At 40.9% G+C, this 14,730-nt stretch overlaps 2 protein-coding genes across 3 annotated transcripts in view; both read right to left on the reverse strand.

Annotated features, from left to right (window-relative positions):
• Positions 1–1,636: 1,636 nt before the first annotated feature.
• On the reverse strand, positions 1,637–3,456 carry uts1 (urotensin 1). Its single transcript, XM_036582628.1, has 2 exons — positions 2,915–3,456; positions 1,637–2,335 (listed from the first exon to the last, which is right to left on the reverse strand). Exon 2 carries the CDS (start codon positions 2,302–2,304, stop codon positions 1,789–1,791), a length of 516 nt encoding a protein of 171 aa, XP_036438521.1. The 5' UTR covers positions 2,305–2,335; positions 2,915–3,456; the 3' UTR covers positions 1,637–1,788.
• Positions 3,457–5,854: 2,398 nt separating this feature from the next.
• Positions 5,855–14,730, reverse strand: part of mpv17 (mitochondrial inner membrane protein MPV17) — a 42,704-nt gene continuing 33,828 nt past the window's right edge. For both annotated transcript variants that reach the window (XM_036581184.1, XM_036581183.1), the window contains 4 exons: positions 9,921–10,016; positions 7,357–7,389; positions 6,770–6,822; positions 5,855–6,450 (listed from right to left, as the gene is read on the reverse strand). In XM_036581184.1, coding sequence (XP_036437077.1) covers positions 6,381–6,450; positions 6,770–6,822; positions 7,357–7,389; positions 9,921–10,016 — 252 coding nt within the window. In that variant the 3' untranslated portion in view covers positions 5,855–6,380. The remainder of the gene's footprint in view (positions 6,451–6,769; positions 6,823–7,356; positions 7,390–9,920; positions 10,017–14,730) is intronic.

Consider the following 14,730-nt stretch of genomic DNA (forward strand, 5'->3'; position numbering starts at 1 on the left):
ACGGCTGAGTCTCTCTGTGAAGGTGTATGATGAAGTGGGATGTAACTGTTTAATGTTTTAGTAATTATTGATTATTCAGTGTTATCTAATTAGCTGTTGCCCTGTGATTTGGTTCTAAACAACCTGCCATATTTCTGTGAATATAATACATAATTACCTGCAAATTAAATGCTCTGACAAACACTTTAGGCTACTGTTTCACTTAGAAGATGGTTTTGTTCCAGGATGAATCAGTGCACAGTTTCAGGCTGATTTAGTCTCTTTGGCCTTTAGAGCAGTGGTCTTTAAACTGGTCATCAGGGCCAACAGACAGTCCACAGTCCTACAACCTGCATAAAGATGGAACAAAAGTGTGGACAGAGTGGGGGGTCCTGATGACCGGTTTAAAGACCACTGCTCTAGAGGCTTTATTGCCCTGACAGAAAAATAACATGACTTTCACTTGAGTAATAATCACCACTTTTTAGTGTTATTTTTTCACACCTTTATCCACGTGATGCACCTTTTTATATTCCATCAGTGATCTTCTCAACACTGATTCATTCAGATAGTGTAATTGCTCAGGGGGTTAACATCTCACGTGCAGTCACCTTCACATTACGTGTTTACTTCACATGATCGTATGTGAAATGCATGTGCAGTTCTGGGTTTGAGAGGTTTCACGCACTTGGAAAAGCATTTGGTATCGTTTATTTCTGCATTTTAATGGAAATACAAAGTTGTCTATGTACTTTTTGCATTATGTCAAGCAGTATATATATACAATATACAGCAGAGCTACACACCACTTCAGAACGCTGTAGGACACAAAAACATGGGGTCATTTATCATGTCTGGTTTTTCAGAAGTGCTACGATTTATTTCCCTCCCCAGCCATGCAGTTCGTGTCACGGCACCGTTCTCGTGCACTTGGTTTTGAGATGAGCGAGATTAAGAAACGCGTTTCTCCATGAAGGCCGAGTGTGATTCACACTGGAGTGGCAGAATCGAGACAGGGAACCCAGATAGTTACAGTAAGGCCACGAAAACCGGGTTTACAATGGTAGAAGAGTTTTTAGCATCCAGGTATCTCCATCTGCACAAACCACAGCTACTGCAGTTATGAAAACCTAACAAACAGAAGAGTCAGATAAGCTCCATGGGACTCGAGTCACCTCCATAAAATCATTCCTTATTTTCTTTAATCAGTTCTGATTAACATAATCTGAGCATGTGATGAACATTAAATGACAAAAAAGGTAACACTGAGTTGACGATTCAAATGTGCATCATTTCCACATGAATAAAATGTATTGCATCCGTGCAATTACTGCCAAAAGTGCAATAAAACAATGTTTTAATATCATATATTTATTCATGAGGGAATAATGGACACATTTAAATCAAATCAATGTAACGCATCACTTTAGGTGGAGCGTAAAAGAGCAAATGTGTTGATTAAAGAGAAACTGAACTACATGACTGATAATCTGTGTAGATGTGGGCTGTGCAGGGGATACACACACACACTCACACACACACACTCACAGACACACATACATACACACTCACACACTCACTCACTCACACTCACACACACACATACATACACACACACACTCACAGACACACACACACTCACACAAACACACACACTCACTCACACACTTCTCGACTCGGCCACGTTTCCCTTAAAGCTCTGACGGCTTCCGGCGACGCATGCTATGCTTTTGTTTTTGTGTTTTTGCAAGAACCTGGAGAGAGAGCGCGCGAGCTGAGGTCTGAGGAGCTGGTCTGGACTCGCCCCCCTTACTTGCCCACCTCGTCCAGGTACTTGCGGTTGAGCTCCGCCTGCTCCCTTTGGTTCTCGATCCGCGCCATTTCGATCATGTTGCGCAGGAGGTGGAAGGTCAGGTCGATGGATATCGGGGGCTCCTCGTTCCTCTTGGAGAAGCCCACGAGCTCCTCGCGCGAGCCGCCCTCATTCTCTCGCCAGAATCCCCTTTCTGGAGCCTCGGCGCTCAACCCCAGCCCCTGTCCCAGCCCCTGTCCCAGCCCCTGTCCCAGCCCCAGTTCTGCTGCAGGTGAGCTGATGGAGGCGCTCCTGTGCGCCGCGGGCTTCCTCTGCTGCAGGTACTGCAGGAGCTTCTCGCCCAGCAGGTAGGACACGGCGCTGTCCCCCGCCCTCAGCAGCACTTCGTCCAGCTGCTTCTTGTACCCGCGGCCGTCAAGAACGTCCAGGTCCCGGGGTCGACACGCGCTGAGTGGGATGTGGGTGGTCAGGAGGACGGCGGCTAGCAGGAGGACGGCGGGCACGGGCTTCATGCTGGACACACGGGCTTCAGACGGAAAGTCGCTGGATTAAAGGGAAAAAGCGTCGACAGACACAGATGAACCTTCAGTCGAACAGTTTTAAGGAAGTTCACGTGAAGATAAACTTGGCAAAAAGGGTTCCTTAAAGAACCCAAACTAGTAACAAGAGTGGAACCCATTTTAGTGCTTTATCGAACCAGTCTTTAAAGTTAGTTACAGAACCATAAACAAGATCTCTGTCACAGAGAAGAACCTTCTAACCATACAAAGAACCTTTTAAAATTCAGATGGTTCTTTGAGGTGTCCCGGTTCTCTACGGACTGAAGAACCTAGTAAAGAGGCTGTGTTTGCAGGTGTGACCCACAGGTAGAGTCATAACACTGTAAAACGGCCTTCAGTGTCTAAAATAAAACATGAAGAATCGACAACAGCACGAGCCGGATCTGCTCTAAATGATCACAACACATTGGCAAAAAAATCGATTTAAAAACTTTCATTCAGTCAACAGTAAATAAATCAGACCAGCTGCAGAAAAACCGCTCTAATGTAAAATCTGACAGCCTTCAAAGTGAAACACAAACAGCTTCGACCACCAAAACATCGGATCAAAGCTGAAACTTACTCTGCTTCTCTGAGGCTTCAGGAGCTCAGACAGACAGGAAGTCTGACTCGGGACTTGGAGTGGACGCGTCGTTCCGAGCGGCTTTGGGAGAGAAGCGCCTGCAGCTGAACCGTTATATACATCCAAGATTGCTCCATTGACGTCAGTGCAAGTGCATAAACCTGCCTGTAAATGAGGAGCGGAGAGTCCGGAAGGTGCCGAGTCTCTGCGGACAGCGGGACGGCAGAGCGCAGAGCGCAGGACGTCGATTTGATAGTTAAAGATTCGGCGCGCGGGATCAACAACAGCATTAATTAAAGGGGTCTCGGAGGCTTTGATGCTTCCTATCAGAACTCAGTGGAGGACCGACAGAACACGAGATCTCGGTTACTCGACACGAGACCGACATGCAGCCTAGAACCTCCAGCCTAGACTTTTAGGAGCTGAAGCTGAAGTTCGTCCTGGGATGTGAGGCTTGGAGAGCGGCTCTCCTCCGGTCTGAGAGATCAGCCGAGCGTGTGTGTGTGTGTGTGTGTGTGCGTGAGGGACTGAGACCTTCTGTCGTGATGCGTTTCTGCCTCAGTGCCCACCGCGAGCACGAGGAGAGCAAAGCGCTCAACGGGGGAAGCGGCGCTGTCCGCGGTGCTGAAACCCATTCGGACCGTAAGAACCAGGACATGACCAGTACTGGGGTAGCAGTGGGCCCAGTTTACAGACTAACTATGAAAGAGTCTCAAACCACAATAATTTGGAAGATGCACACGTGTGTCCCAAAATACTGCAGACAATTTTGTTCCATCATTGTACTTCTTGGAATTTTGGTATTTCTAATAACAGCTGATGATATTAATTCCCCACATTATCCTTTTATAAGTAAACAATCCCATCATTCAGTAAAATCAGCAGCACAACTTCTTAAAGTTCAACAAACATGGTTCAGACAGGGTCGAGGCCGGTGTCGCCGCTGGTTGCGCCTCAGGAGCAGTCGGGGCACATAAGCTTCAGCATGACTATGACCACTGTGACCTTCCAGAATCCCACCGACACCTGTTGGGGGGTTTAATCCTCCACAAAACCAAAACCAAAACCAAAACAAATACACTCAGAACGTTAAGAGAAGGCAATAACATACATTTAAAAGGGTGAGCTCGTGTAAGGCTCTCGTGTGGCCTTAGGGGCTCTTATAAAGTATGAACTACTGATATTGTACCTCATACTTTGTAAGTATGAAGTCTTTTCAAACAACTAGATGTGTATCTAATGTCAAACAATTTATATGACAAGTTTGTCAGGTTTTCGTTCTCACCATAGTACACAGACAGCATTGGTTCACATTGTGAATGACCTCAGGTTCAGTGCTGATGCACAAAATATTTCTGTTCTGGTTTTATTAAATATTAGTGCAGCTTTTGATACTGTTGACCACAAGATTTTAATCCAGCGTTTTGAATGCTGGGTCGGCCTCTCGGGGTCAGTTTTAGAATGGTTTAATTCATATTTAAGTAATAGGCAGTTCATGGTTTCACTTGGAAATCATTCATCAAAAAGATTTGGCATTTCTTGTGGAGTCCTCCAAGGTTCAGTCTTAGGGCCTTTGCTTTTCTCTTTGTACATGCTACCTCTAGGTGATGTCATTAGGAAGCATAATATAAATTTTCATAGCTGTGCTGACGACACCCAGTTATACATTTCTGTTCCTTCTGATGATCAAGACAGACTGACCAGCTGTGTCAGATATTTCTCAGTGGACGTCGCACAATTTTCTGCAATTAAACCATGAAAAAACTGAAATACTGATTGTTGGTACAGAAACTCAGAGAAAGCTGCTTTATGAGAAACTTGGTTCTTCAGCTTCATAAACCAAACCTGGGTGTGATCTGAGACTCTGAGCTCTGTTTTATCTGCATGTAAACAAAGTCACCAAAGCAGCTTTTTATCATGAGAGAAAATCACTAAAGTTCAGCCTTTTCTCTCTCAGAGCGACGCAGAGAAACTAGTTCCTGCGTTTGTTCCAGCAGAGTTGATCACTGTAATGATCTTCTTACTGAACTTCCTAAGAAAACAGTCCATCCTTTACAACTCGTACAAAATACAGCAGCATCAACAGAAACAACACAGAGAGATCAGATCAGTCCTGCTTTAAAAGAGCTGCACTGACTGTCTGAATCGTTCAGGATAGAGTTTAAAGCTCTGCTACTAGTTTTTAAAGCTCTAAATGACCTTAAAGCTCCGCCTACATCACAGACTGTCTGTTTATGATCTTAGATCTGCAGATACTGACCTACAGACACCTTCAGTAAAACACAGAAAACATGGAGAGACTCTTTCAGTTATTCTGCTTCTAAACTGTGGAGCTCAGTTCAGCTTTTATTAGACAGTCGAGCTCAGAGCTCACTTTTAATAAACATCTGAAAACGCAGCTCTTTAACTCAGAGCTTCATTAAAACTACATCTCTAATTTGATTATTTCATTTTCTTCTGATTCTAAATTAATACTTATAATTTCTTGTATAACTATGTTTTATCACCTGTCTGTAAAGCACTTTAAGCTGTCACCAGCATGAAAAGTGATATATAAATAGAACGTATTACGATTATTATTATTATTATTATTGTGTGTACCAGCAACATCAACTGACATACGGTGAGGAAACTTTCCCTTAACTTAAAGAAACAAGGTGGACATTAAGTTACTTTTCAAGGCTTTGAAAACACTTAATACTGAATAATTTGATCATATATTTAGTTGTTTCTGTGTAGTCTTCTATTAAACATATGTTTTCTGATTTTCTCCCAAAAAAAAAGAATAAATTTGATTTATATTTGATTTTTATTTTCCACAAAAATGCTAACATGTTGAAGCTCAGACTGTGCAGGCCTAAAGCAAAATCCACTTATCAAGCTCACTTGTGGTAATAATATGTTGGAAAAAGCTTTGAAAAAAACTACAAGAGAGCAACATTCATTATTTAGGCTTTAATGGTGATCTTAGCAGTTACAGTCTGGAGTAAAGATGTCTACCTGCCTAGTACTGACCTAATGAGAGGTGAACACTAGCAAACTTGGCTGGTATTCAAATAATACTGGAACGGTGGTGTAAAAAATCAGTTACCACAAACAAAGTACACTGTAAATGTTTGTTCAAGTGGCTTTTCTCCAAGTCTGTATTAAAAAAGGACAAAGTCATAGTAGCTTAGTAAAGAACTCTTTACATCAATATCAGGTGTACAAAAATGTGTAATCTTTGTATAAAGAGTTTAACGATCATTTAATTAAAATATTGCATCACAATTACTCAGGTTATAAAAAAAAATAACCAGAAAGCAATGAATTATATCTGTGTATTCACAGCTCGTGAGTGTGTAAACTATAATATCCTCTTTTTACACAATGAGGTTCTGTTCTAAAGTTTATCATGATCAATTATGTCAAATTCCAACAGAGTCCTACTTTACTGATATAAGGAGAGGGACTATGGGAAGTGTCACTATAACTTATTGGCCTTCCAGGAAAGGTAGGAATTCCAGACCACAGCAACAATCTGGACAACGGCTAACCTGCAAATCACAGAAATTTCAACATCAGACATTTGGGAATAAAATTCTTTTACATGGAAGTAAAACTAGTTTTTAAATACGCTACAGACGCCTGAAACGGTGTTTTACCATAACTCTGTGATAAGGTTTATCACATTATCATTAACTGTGATAAGGTTTTGGCCTAAAACATCATTTTAAAAATTCATTCATGACAGAGAGGCACATGCAGGGTGTCATAAGGCAAAATAGTCCCAAAAGAAAACTTTTTTTCATGTTCAGTTCTTTCACCACACTCAGAAATGAGTGTGGATAATGAAGTCGAAAGGCATTTACTCACCTGTGGTGAAGTGGGATGAAATAAAAATTGGCAATCTGAACAGCTGGCCACAGCTGTTAAAGAGCCAAAATAAATATGGGTGTTAGTTTGAGCACGCTGGCTTTGAAATGTATAAAAATGCAAAAAAAAAAGCACAGAATTCATGGTAAAAGGACACAATAATGGAAACACCAGGCTATATATGGATATGTCAATAATGCAAACTTTGGCTGACTTTTGTCTTCAGATACTGCTTGAAATGTGTTTGAACAATTTCTGGTGGGAAATTGGATCATTTTTCAAGAAGAACTGACCCAATATCTCACTGAGGAGCTGAGGGTTCCCAAAGACTCTGAGAACTGCAATAAGCTGGATGTGATCAATCATATTATTTGCTTTGTCACAAGGTGAACCTCTCACACAGAAAATGGCCATAAATTCACTTTTTTGATGAGTTGATAAGTTCACATCTTTTTGTTTCCAGTTTTAATTAAGGTTTTATACTGACCCAAATTCTCAAACAGGTTCTTTAAAGCCTCTGTCAGTTTTAACATTTATATTGGTTTAATTGGTCACTTCGGAATATGTTTTTATGTGTACAAACTTACATAATAATTGGAGATCAAGGCGTCCATATAGTCCTGAGGAGAGTGAAAGAATATGTTAATCCATATCTGTCACATGTGAACGTGTTAATACATCATAAAACAATACAACATTATGTAAAAATGACTTGTAAAACGATGTTACTGATGAGGCAGGCTGACAAATCCATGAATCAAAAGTAAAAATCCGTGTAGTAAGCTTGAACGGGAAATTTCAGAATTTTTAAAAACGTTCTGCTGAATTTAACTGCTAAGAAGTAAACAAAGTCGTTCAGAGTAAACTGATGTAAAACGCTTCGTTCTCAACAAATTTACAGAACCAGAACTGTTCAAAGTGTAGTGAAAGGAACCAGATGTTCCTCTAAAAACTCTCCCACCGAAAGTTACTACACAACATGGTTACAAACGCTGCATGATACCCAAGACACTGTTTTACAATAGCCTTGTGATAAAGTTTTGGCCTAAAATGTCATTTTTAAAATTCAGATATAGTGGAGAGATACATAGAGTGTGTTGTGAGGCAAAATAGTCCCCAAAGAACCCTTTTTAAACAATTTACCACTATTTTACCACCATTAATATCACTCAAAGATGTGTAGGTTCACTGGTCATTTTGAGTAATAAATAAAATGCCTATATATTGCGTCCCTGATGCCTGGTTCCCATCAACATCACTGTACAGAAAACCAAACCACACTCTGAATGACTTTGTTTACATATCAGCCACTGAATTATACAGAAACTTTGAAATATAGGTGGAATTAACTTTTAAGAACCACAAACATTGTGTGAATCTTTTAGTTTTTGGATTGTTCACTCTGCTGTAGTCGTACCCCAAACCTTATAGAATCTGAATTACATCACAGCTCATAACGTCCATCCTAACCCAGCCTGAGGGGATCGGTCCAGACAGTGTGGTGTTGTATCTACCAGCCAAACGTTCCCAGCGGATATGAAGCGGGGGTCCACGACCAGCTCCTCCTCAACAGCCTTATAAAAACGAACTCATTTGGAACAGCAGCGTCGTGTCACTGACAATCGCAATGTTTTGAAAGGTCAGCTGTGCAACAGTCTATAAAAAGAAGTCTGTTTTTGGGGAGTTGTGTTTTTTCGCCTGTGTTCTTTGCCTTAACAGTTTCTAATTAAGAGTGAACAAGACGGTGACCACCTGGGGTGAACCTGCTCCAGGTGAGACACGCCTTCGCGACGTTTCCTTAAGTTTGACGTCACACTGATTCAGCTCTGCAGGGTCACACGGAAGACTACAGCACAACGCAGCAAGGCAGAACAGAAGACGGTTCATAATGTGACTGAATTATTCCTCGTCTCCATCGGCAAAACACTTCAAAGACTTCCTGGATCTTCTGGAGGCGAGCCTGAGGGAACAGCAGTAACAAACTCCCCAAGAGCAGGCTTCTTAAGTCCACAGCAGGAACAGGAAGTTCACTATTTTCACTATTTTTGTGTCCTGAAATTCAGGCTCTTAAATGTTATGGAAGTGCGTCAGGCCTGAACTGCTTAGCGTAATTTACTCCTATTAATAGAAATGTCATCAACTGTGGAGTCAAAGCCCAGTAATGAGCTGCCAGTCACTTACAGTGGGGGTAACAACAACAACAAGCTTGTGCATTCTGAGACTGTAAAAGCCAGTCGCCAATAGTTTCTGTCAGCTCATTATGGTCTAGTATACGTTTTGGCTCCATAAAGCCTCCAACAGCTCCTAATGAGAGCAATAACGCGCGGATGAATTGTTTGTTGTTAATCTTTGTTGTCCTCACAGCTAAATGTGTACTTGACCTTTCCAGCAAACATCGACTACGGGGCGAAGCCAGTATGCCAGTATGACCCTCATCCAGCGCAGTAAAGGAAGATAGAGAGTTTAGTGGGGATACGTAACCTAAATCTCACCTCATGAGCTGTGAGGCCACAACGCACAGGGGCAAATACAATTAGTCTTGTAGTAAATTAACTCATTCCCATGGCACGATGCTCGATGTGGATAGTAGTTTTAATCATCATGGCTGTTAGATGAGATGAGGACAGACTCCACTGACCAACGGCCTTCCGATTCCAGGATGCTCTGTAGCAACCGTCCCGACATCTGGCCCAAAGGAGGCATTCGCCATGATTGCCTTTCACCTTGCATTTCATTTCACATGAGCCGCTACCTTAATGAGCGCATTTGTCATCCGTTTTCTGTCTTTTCTGACATTTAGGTGATCGACCTTTCAGCCTCATTTTAACTCAACCACCTTCCTTACATAAATAATTGATGGCCCAGGCTGAGAGAGCAACGCTGCGTCAACTCCACCCCCACCTGCAACTGAACGCATGAGTCACCAAACACTGGTCAACCCGTCCTTTTCACCATCAGCGGAAATGGTTTCTAATTATACCGCGAGAATCTGGGGGCCATCCCCACTGCTCAGGACAGACAGTTTCAGGCGGTACCCAAAGGTCATTTAGGTTTACACGGCCCCGTCATCAAACAAACATCTATTCTGAGCTGCAGCATCGTACGACGTGGAGCTGAAAGTACTGTGGAAAAGGATGTGTAGCACACTGACCCTCTTGAGCTTAGCTACGTTCTCTTCCACACTCAGCCCGTTGAGAGTTCCAGAGATTCCTAGGAAGGTGCCGAGAAAACATGGAGCGAAGCAAACCTGCGAACAAAGAGAAGCCTGATTGCAGACAGCATCTCACTGACATCAACAGCAGTTCTACATAAAAGTCTGAGAAAACCTTTCATTTTTAATTTTGTCAGCACAGCCAAAAGGTACAAGTTATTCATTTTGCAGTGCCAGAAAAAAAAACAGAAATATATGTATTTCACCAAAAACTACACAGAAACCTCAACAATAAAATATATCAAAATTTTCAGTATTTGTTTTGTTCACACTTTCAGTTCAGAAGCTGGTTGTATTTTCTTCTCACAATCCACTTAATCTCAAATACAGTGATGTTAAAGTCTGGACCTCTGAGAAAACCAGCAGCTTCTTTGATTTGAGGTTCTTTTTTGTCTGTTTCCTTTTCTCAGTAAGAGCTTCTTAAAGCTACACATCCTTTCAGACCCACAGCGCTGAGTCGTCTTCTCACAGTGGAAGGATGGACAGAAACACCTGTGGATGTTTTCAGATCTGAAGCTTATTTTCATTTTTGCTTCCCCTTCTTTTGCAATCAGATTATCTTATACCTGAAAATATCTCCTGAAAAACTGAGTAACGTATATGAAGTACTGTAGGTCCACCTTTATGGACGAATACTGTCAAAGCTGAAATCTACTTTAAACTATTACACGTAATTACCTGCATTTTCATCGATAAGACACTTGACTAATATTTGCGCTCATCATAAAACTTGACATCAAGCAAACTCTTGTTCCCACAGAAATGAGATAATTGCTGTGAGTGTTTTAGCCTCTCAGAACCATGACAGGGTAAAAGCAGACGTATTTAAAGGCTTCTGCGTAAAAGCTTTTTGTGTATTTCATCAAAAACCTCGAGCAGATATTTCACAGAAAATTAAAGTCAACAACCCAAGCAGTAAATCTGAAGAACCTGCTTGTTAGGGTTGCATCAGATTTACATCAGTCTGTACTAAACTCCTCTCTGAAAGAAATATGAAAAAAGTTTTTGTTATGTTGTTTTATCTTACAGCGAAATAAGAGAGAACTAAACTAATTTTGCCTGAGGAAAAAAATATTTTAAAACTGTGTCAATTACTGACATCGAGACTTTTGATTCAAGGTCAAATGAGGTTGGAGACCACATATAAACACATTTAAACACATATAAACACGTATAAACACATTTAAACAAACATAAACACGTATAAACACATTTAAACAAATATAAACATATATAAACACATTTAAACATATAGAAACACATTTAAACACATATAAACAAATATAAACATATATAAACACACATATAAAAATTCCTCCAGGAAAATTGTTTCCAAACACTGCAGAGTTCCTGGTCCTCCTTTGTGGACTCTTCAGCTCATTCCACAAATTATCAAAGAGGGTCAAAGCGAGGGGACGAGGGTGACAACTGCAAAAGCTTGATTCTGTGGTTAGTGAACATTTTTGTGTAAACATGTTCCTGTTGTAAGATCCAATCACAGCCCAGTTTCAGCAGAGGCAGCACAGACATTGATCTGAAATCTCTTGATACTAGATGGAGTCTATGATGCCTTTCAGCCCAATAAAAATGTTCCCAGCACCACAGGAACAGCCCCACACCAGCACAGATCTACCCTCACACCTCACAGAGGGGACTAGATTATTTTCTGCATGACCTTGACTCGTTTCCACCAACTCAAAAGGTTCTATTTTTGTCTCACCTGACCAGTAAAATCCCAATTAAAGGTTCAGTGATATTAAACAAACTCCAGGCGCTTTTATCACAGGAAGGGTGAAGCCTCTCGTGGCTTATTGCTTTATTATACTTGTAGGAAGATGCACAAAAAATACAAAGGCCACAAAGTGCCCATCTCCAAAATCTCAGAGCTGTGTGTCAGGTAAACACGATGATCTGGTAGTGCTGGGGGGGCGGGACGAGGCCAAAACACCACTCCACACAAACCATGAACAAATCAAAATGGAGCAGTTTGAGGATCTGCTGGCAGAGCAGTACGACATCACACACATTCACACAAACTATCTTTAAAACTTCACAAAAGCAGTAAAGTGAGCATTAATTCTTGCAGAGTGAGGAAAAGCAATACTTCTCTTACCAGATCTATACAAAAACATACTTATCTATACATTTTTCACAGCAGATCTTTTGGGAGCAGGAAAATAGGTCTCTAAAATTAGCCTCCGGATCTTTTTTTTGGTGAAAAAGGTAAAAATATCCAAGCATGGGAGGCTGCCGTGTTTGTAATCCGTTTGCCTAGAAAGGACCGTACTTGCACGTCTTTGTCTCTCTCATCCTGTGCATTCTCTCCTCCTAAATCATGTTTGAAAAGAATTATGCAAGCATCCGCTCATTCTACCACTTGTCAAGGCGAGGATTAGTTGACATGCACGGAGGGGGGTTTGCACCCGAAGGGCTGAAGCACAGCTAAACTGATAAACAGCAGCTCTATAAGCATTTCACACGTGTCTGCGTTCTTTAGGCAACTTACTGACGGGCATCTCTGACGACACCTTGCCTCAGGTGCATCCATAGCCTATTTAGAACAACTACGACTAATTTGTACAGGGATCTCAGAAACACTCCCAAATACAGAATTTAATTCTAACATGCATTTTTCAAATCTCATCCTTTAGCTTTATGAAAATGTATCTACTAAATTTTGGATAGAAAAAATCAGACTTCTTACTGTTTTGTTGCTTCAAGCAGTAAACCTCGTATGTTATTAGTGTCTGAAAACATAAACCTTCATGAGTGTGGATGTAAAGCGACAGGTAAAAACTGGATACAAATTCAACAGCTACCTATATTCACCATAATTTGCCACAAACTCTAAAGGCTAAAGACTGAAGGCCCCCTTAATCCAGTTTCCCCCCTTAAATCTGACAGTTTCTGACTGTCAGGTTCTGCTTAAATACTCTTAAGATGTTCAAGAGTCAGACATTATTCAGTAATCCAGTCCTTTTCGGATTGGATTCGTTGATCAGGGGGACATTTATACTTTTTCATTTACTTCAGTGCCAAGGTTCTTGCTTACACACAGCAATATAATAACTGCAGGCCTACTGAGTTATGTTTACTAGAGGGTTATATTTTCTGCAAACCCAGAGATTCACATTATATGTGGCCAAATGAAAACTAGGAAACTAAAAGTTGATGATTTTGTAAATATAAAGTAATGCTTTATACCTGTAGCTGCCATTATAATCGCCCCTATAATCAGCCTGTGGGGTCTCACTTTTCAGATGGACTGTATTTGCTTTCTCCTCCAGCTAATGCTCCCCCAGTGTGGAGAGGACTGCAACAACAACTAACAGGAAATGCTTGAGAGACTCTTCCAAAGTGTAAATCATTTTACGATTCAGGAAGTATTCAATATGGATACGTGCAGTAGGAGAATAAGTATGGTGAGCAGCAGGAGTATTAAAAAAAAAAAATCACAAAAAGAAAAAAGATTCTAAAATGAGATGGGATATAAATTCAAATTCAAATAAAAAAACAAATCAAAACAAAAACAAACAAACAAAAAAAAACTTCAAAAAAAAAAGATCAAAGGAAGAACAGAAATCAAAACGATAATGACTGACCTACAGCAAGCTGACGGAAGAGTAAACACCGGTGTCGTGTTGCAGTCCTGGACAGAGCTAAGCAGTGGTGACAGGATAGATGGGCACACTGGGCTTTTTAGGGGATCCGTCAATATAAATTATAGTTAAAAGATCTAAAGCTTGTATAAAAGAACATATGAAAATTTCACAGAACATGTAACGAACCAATAACTATGAAAATAACATTTAAATAGTATTATTCTACTTACATACTTTCTTTTGTGTATTAAGTATGAACCCTGAAAAAAAAATTAAGGAAGAAGAAAATATAAACACTTAATGGAGTCGGGCTGAACGATGGCCTTTACTTTTATTTTTAAGTACACCACAACATTTATTTCTTCAGACCCGAAGCCCGAAAGCTGAATGTAGTGTAAGACCTCCAGTTCATGATCTCCGTGTTACCAGGTTACGTTCAGCCAATTAAAAGTGTAAGACAATTTTAATTAACATACGATAAAATTTAACTTGCAGCTCCTGCAACCTTAAAAAATTTGCACCTTTTTTATTGAAATTTTTCATATAAAAATGATTAATTGTTTAGTCTTGGACTGAAGCACATGGCTGTTGGTGTTACGGTCACTGTCAGATTTGGCCTTAAGGTTTTGCACAAATTTAAAGTGATTTGACGCATTTGCTTCATCTGCTCACTAGAAAGCCATAATATAGCTATCTGAGTTCGACCAGCGACTGTGTAGCACAGCAGCAGGCAAACAGAACGACAGCAGAAAACATCACGGCTTCTAAAGAAGCGTTTCTGACACCATTTGAATGCAGCATTAAAACTACACAAAGTTCAAAGAGGCTGCCATGTGGGAACAACCCAGGTGAGCACAATACAGTGAAGCTTTCCCTAATTCACTTCAACCTGACAGGCAAACCCCAGTTCCCTGGGAGCCTCTCTCCCCAGAACTACATCATCAAGAACCCCCAGCTTCCAACTATAAATGCCAAATTACAGCGGGGAGCACCGCTGCACTGTCAGCCATGGGTTTCAGCAGGTGCTCCCTTGGAGAGAAGAATGAGGATCGTGCTGAATTCCAAACAGAAGGCAGGTTGTCTGCCTTCCAGAAAGCATGGTGAGAGAAGGTAAAGGTGGCCCAGCTCTGCTGTCTGACCTTTAGAAA

Source organism: Colossoma macropomum, unplaced genomic scaffold (genome assembly GCF_904425465.1).
Source record: "Colossoma macropomum unplaced genomic scaffold, Colossoma_macropomum, whole genome shotgun sequence".
NCBI classification, from domain to species: Eukaryota; Metazoa; Chordata; class Actinopteri; order Characiformes; family Serrasalmidae; genus Colossoma; species Colossoma macropomum.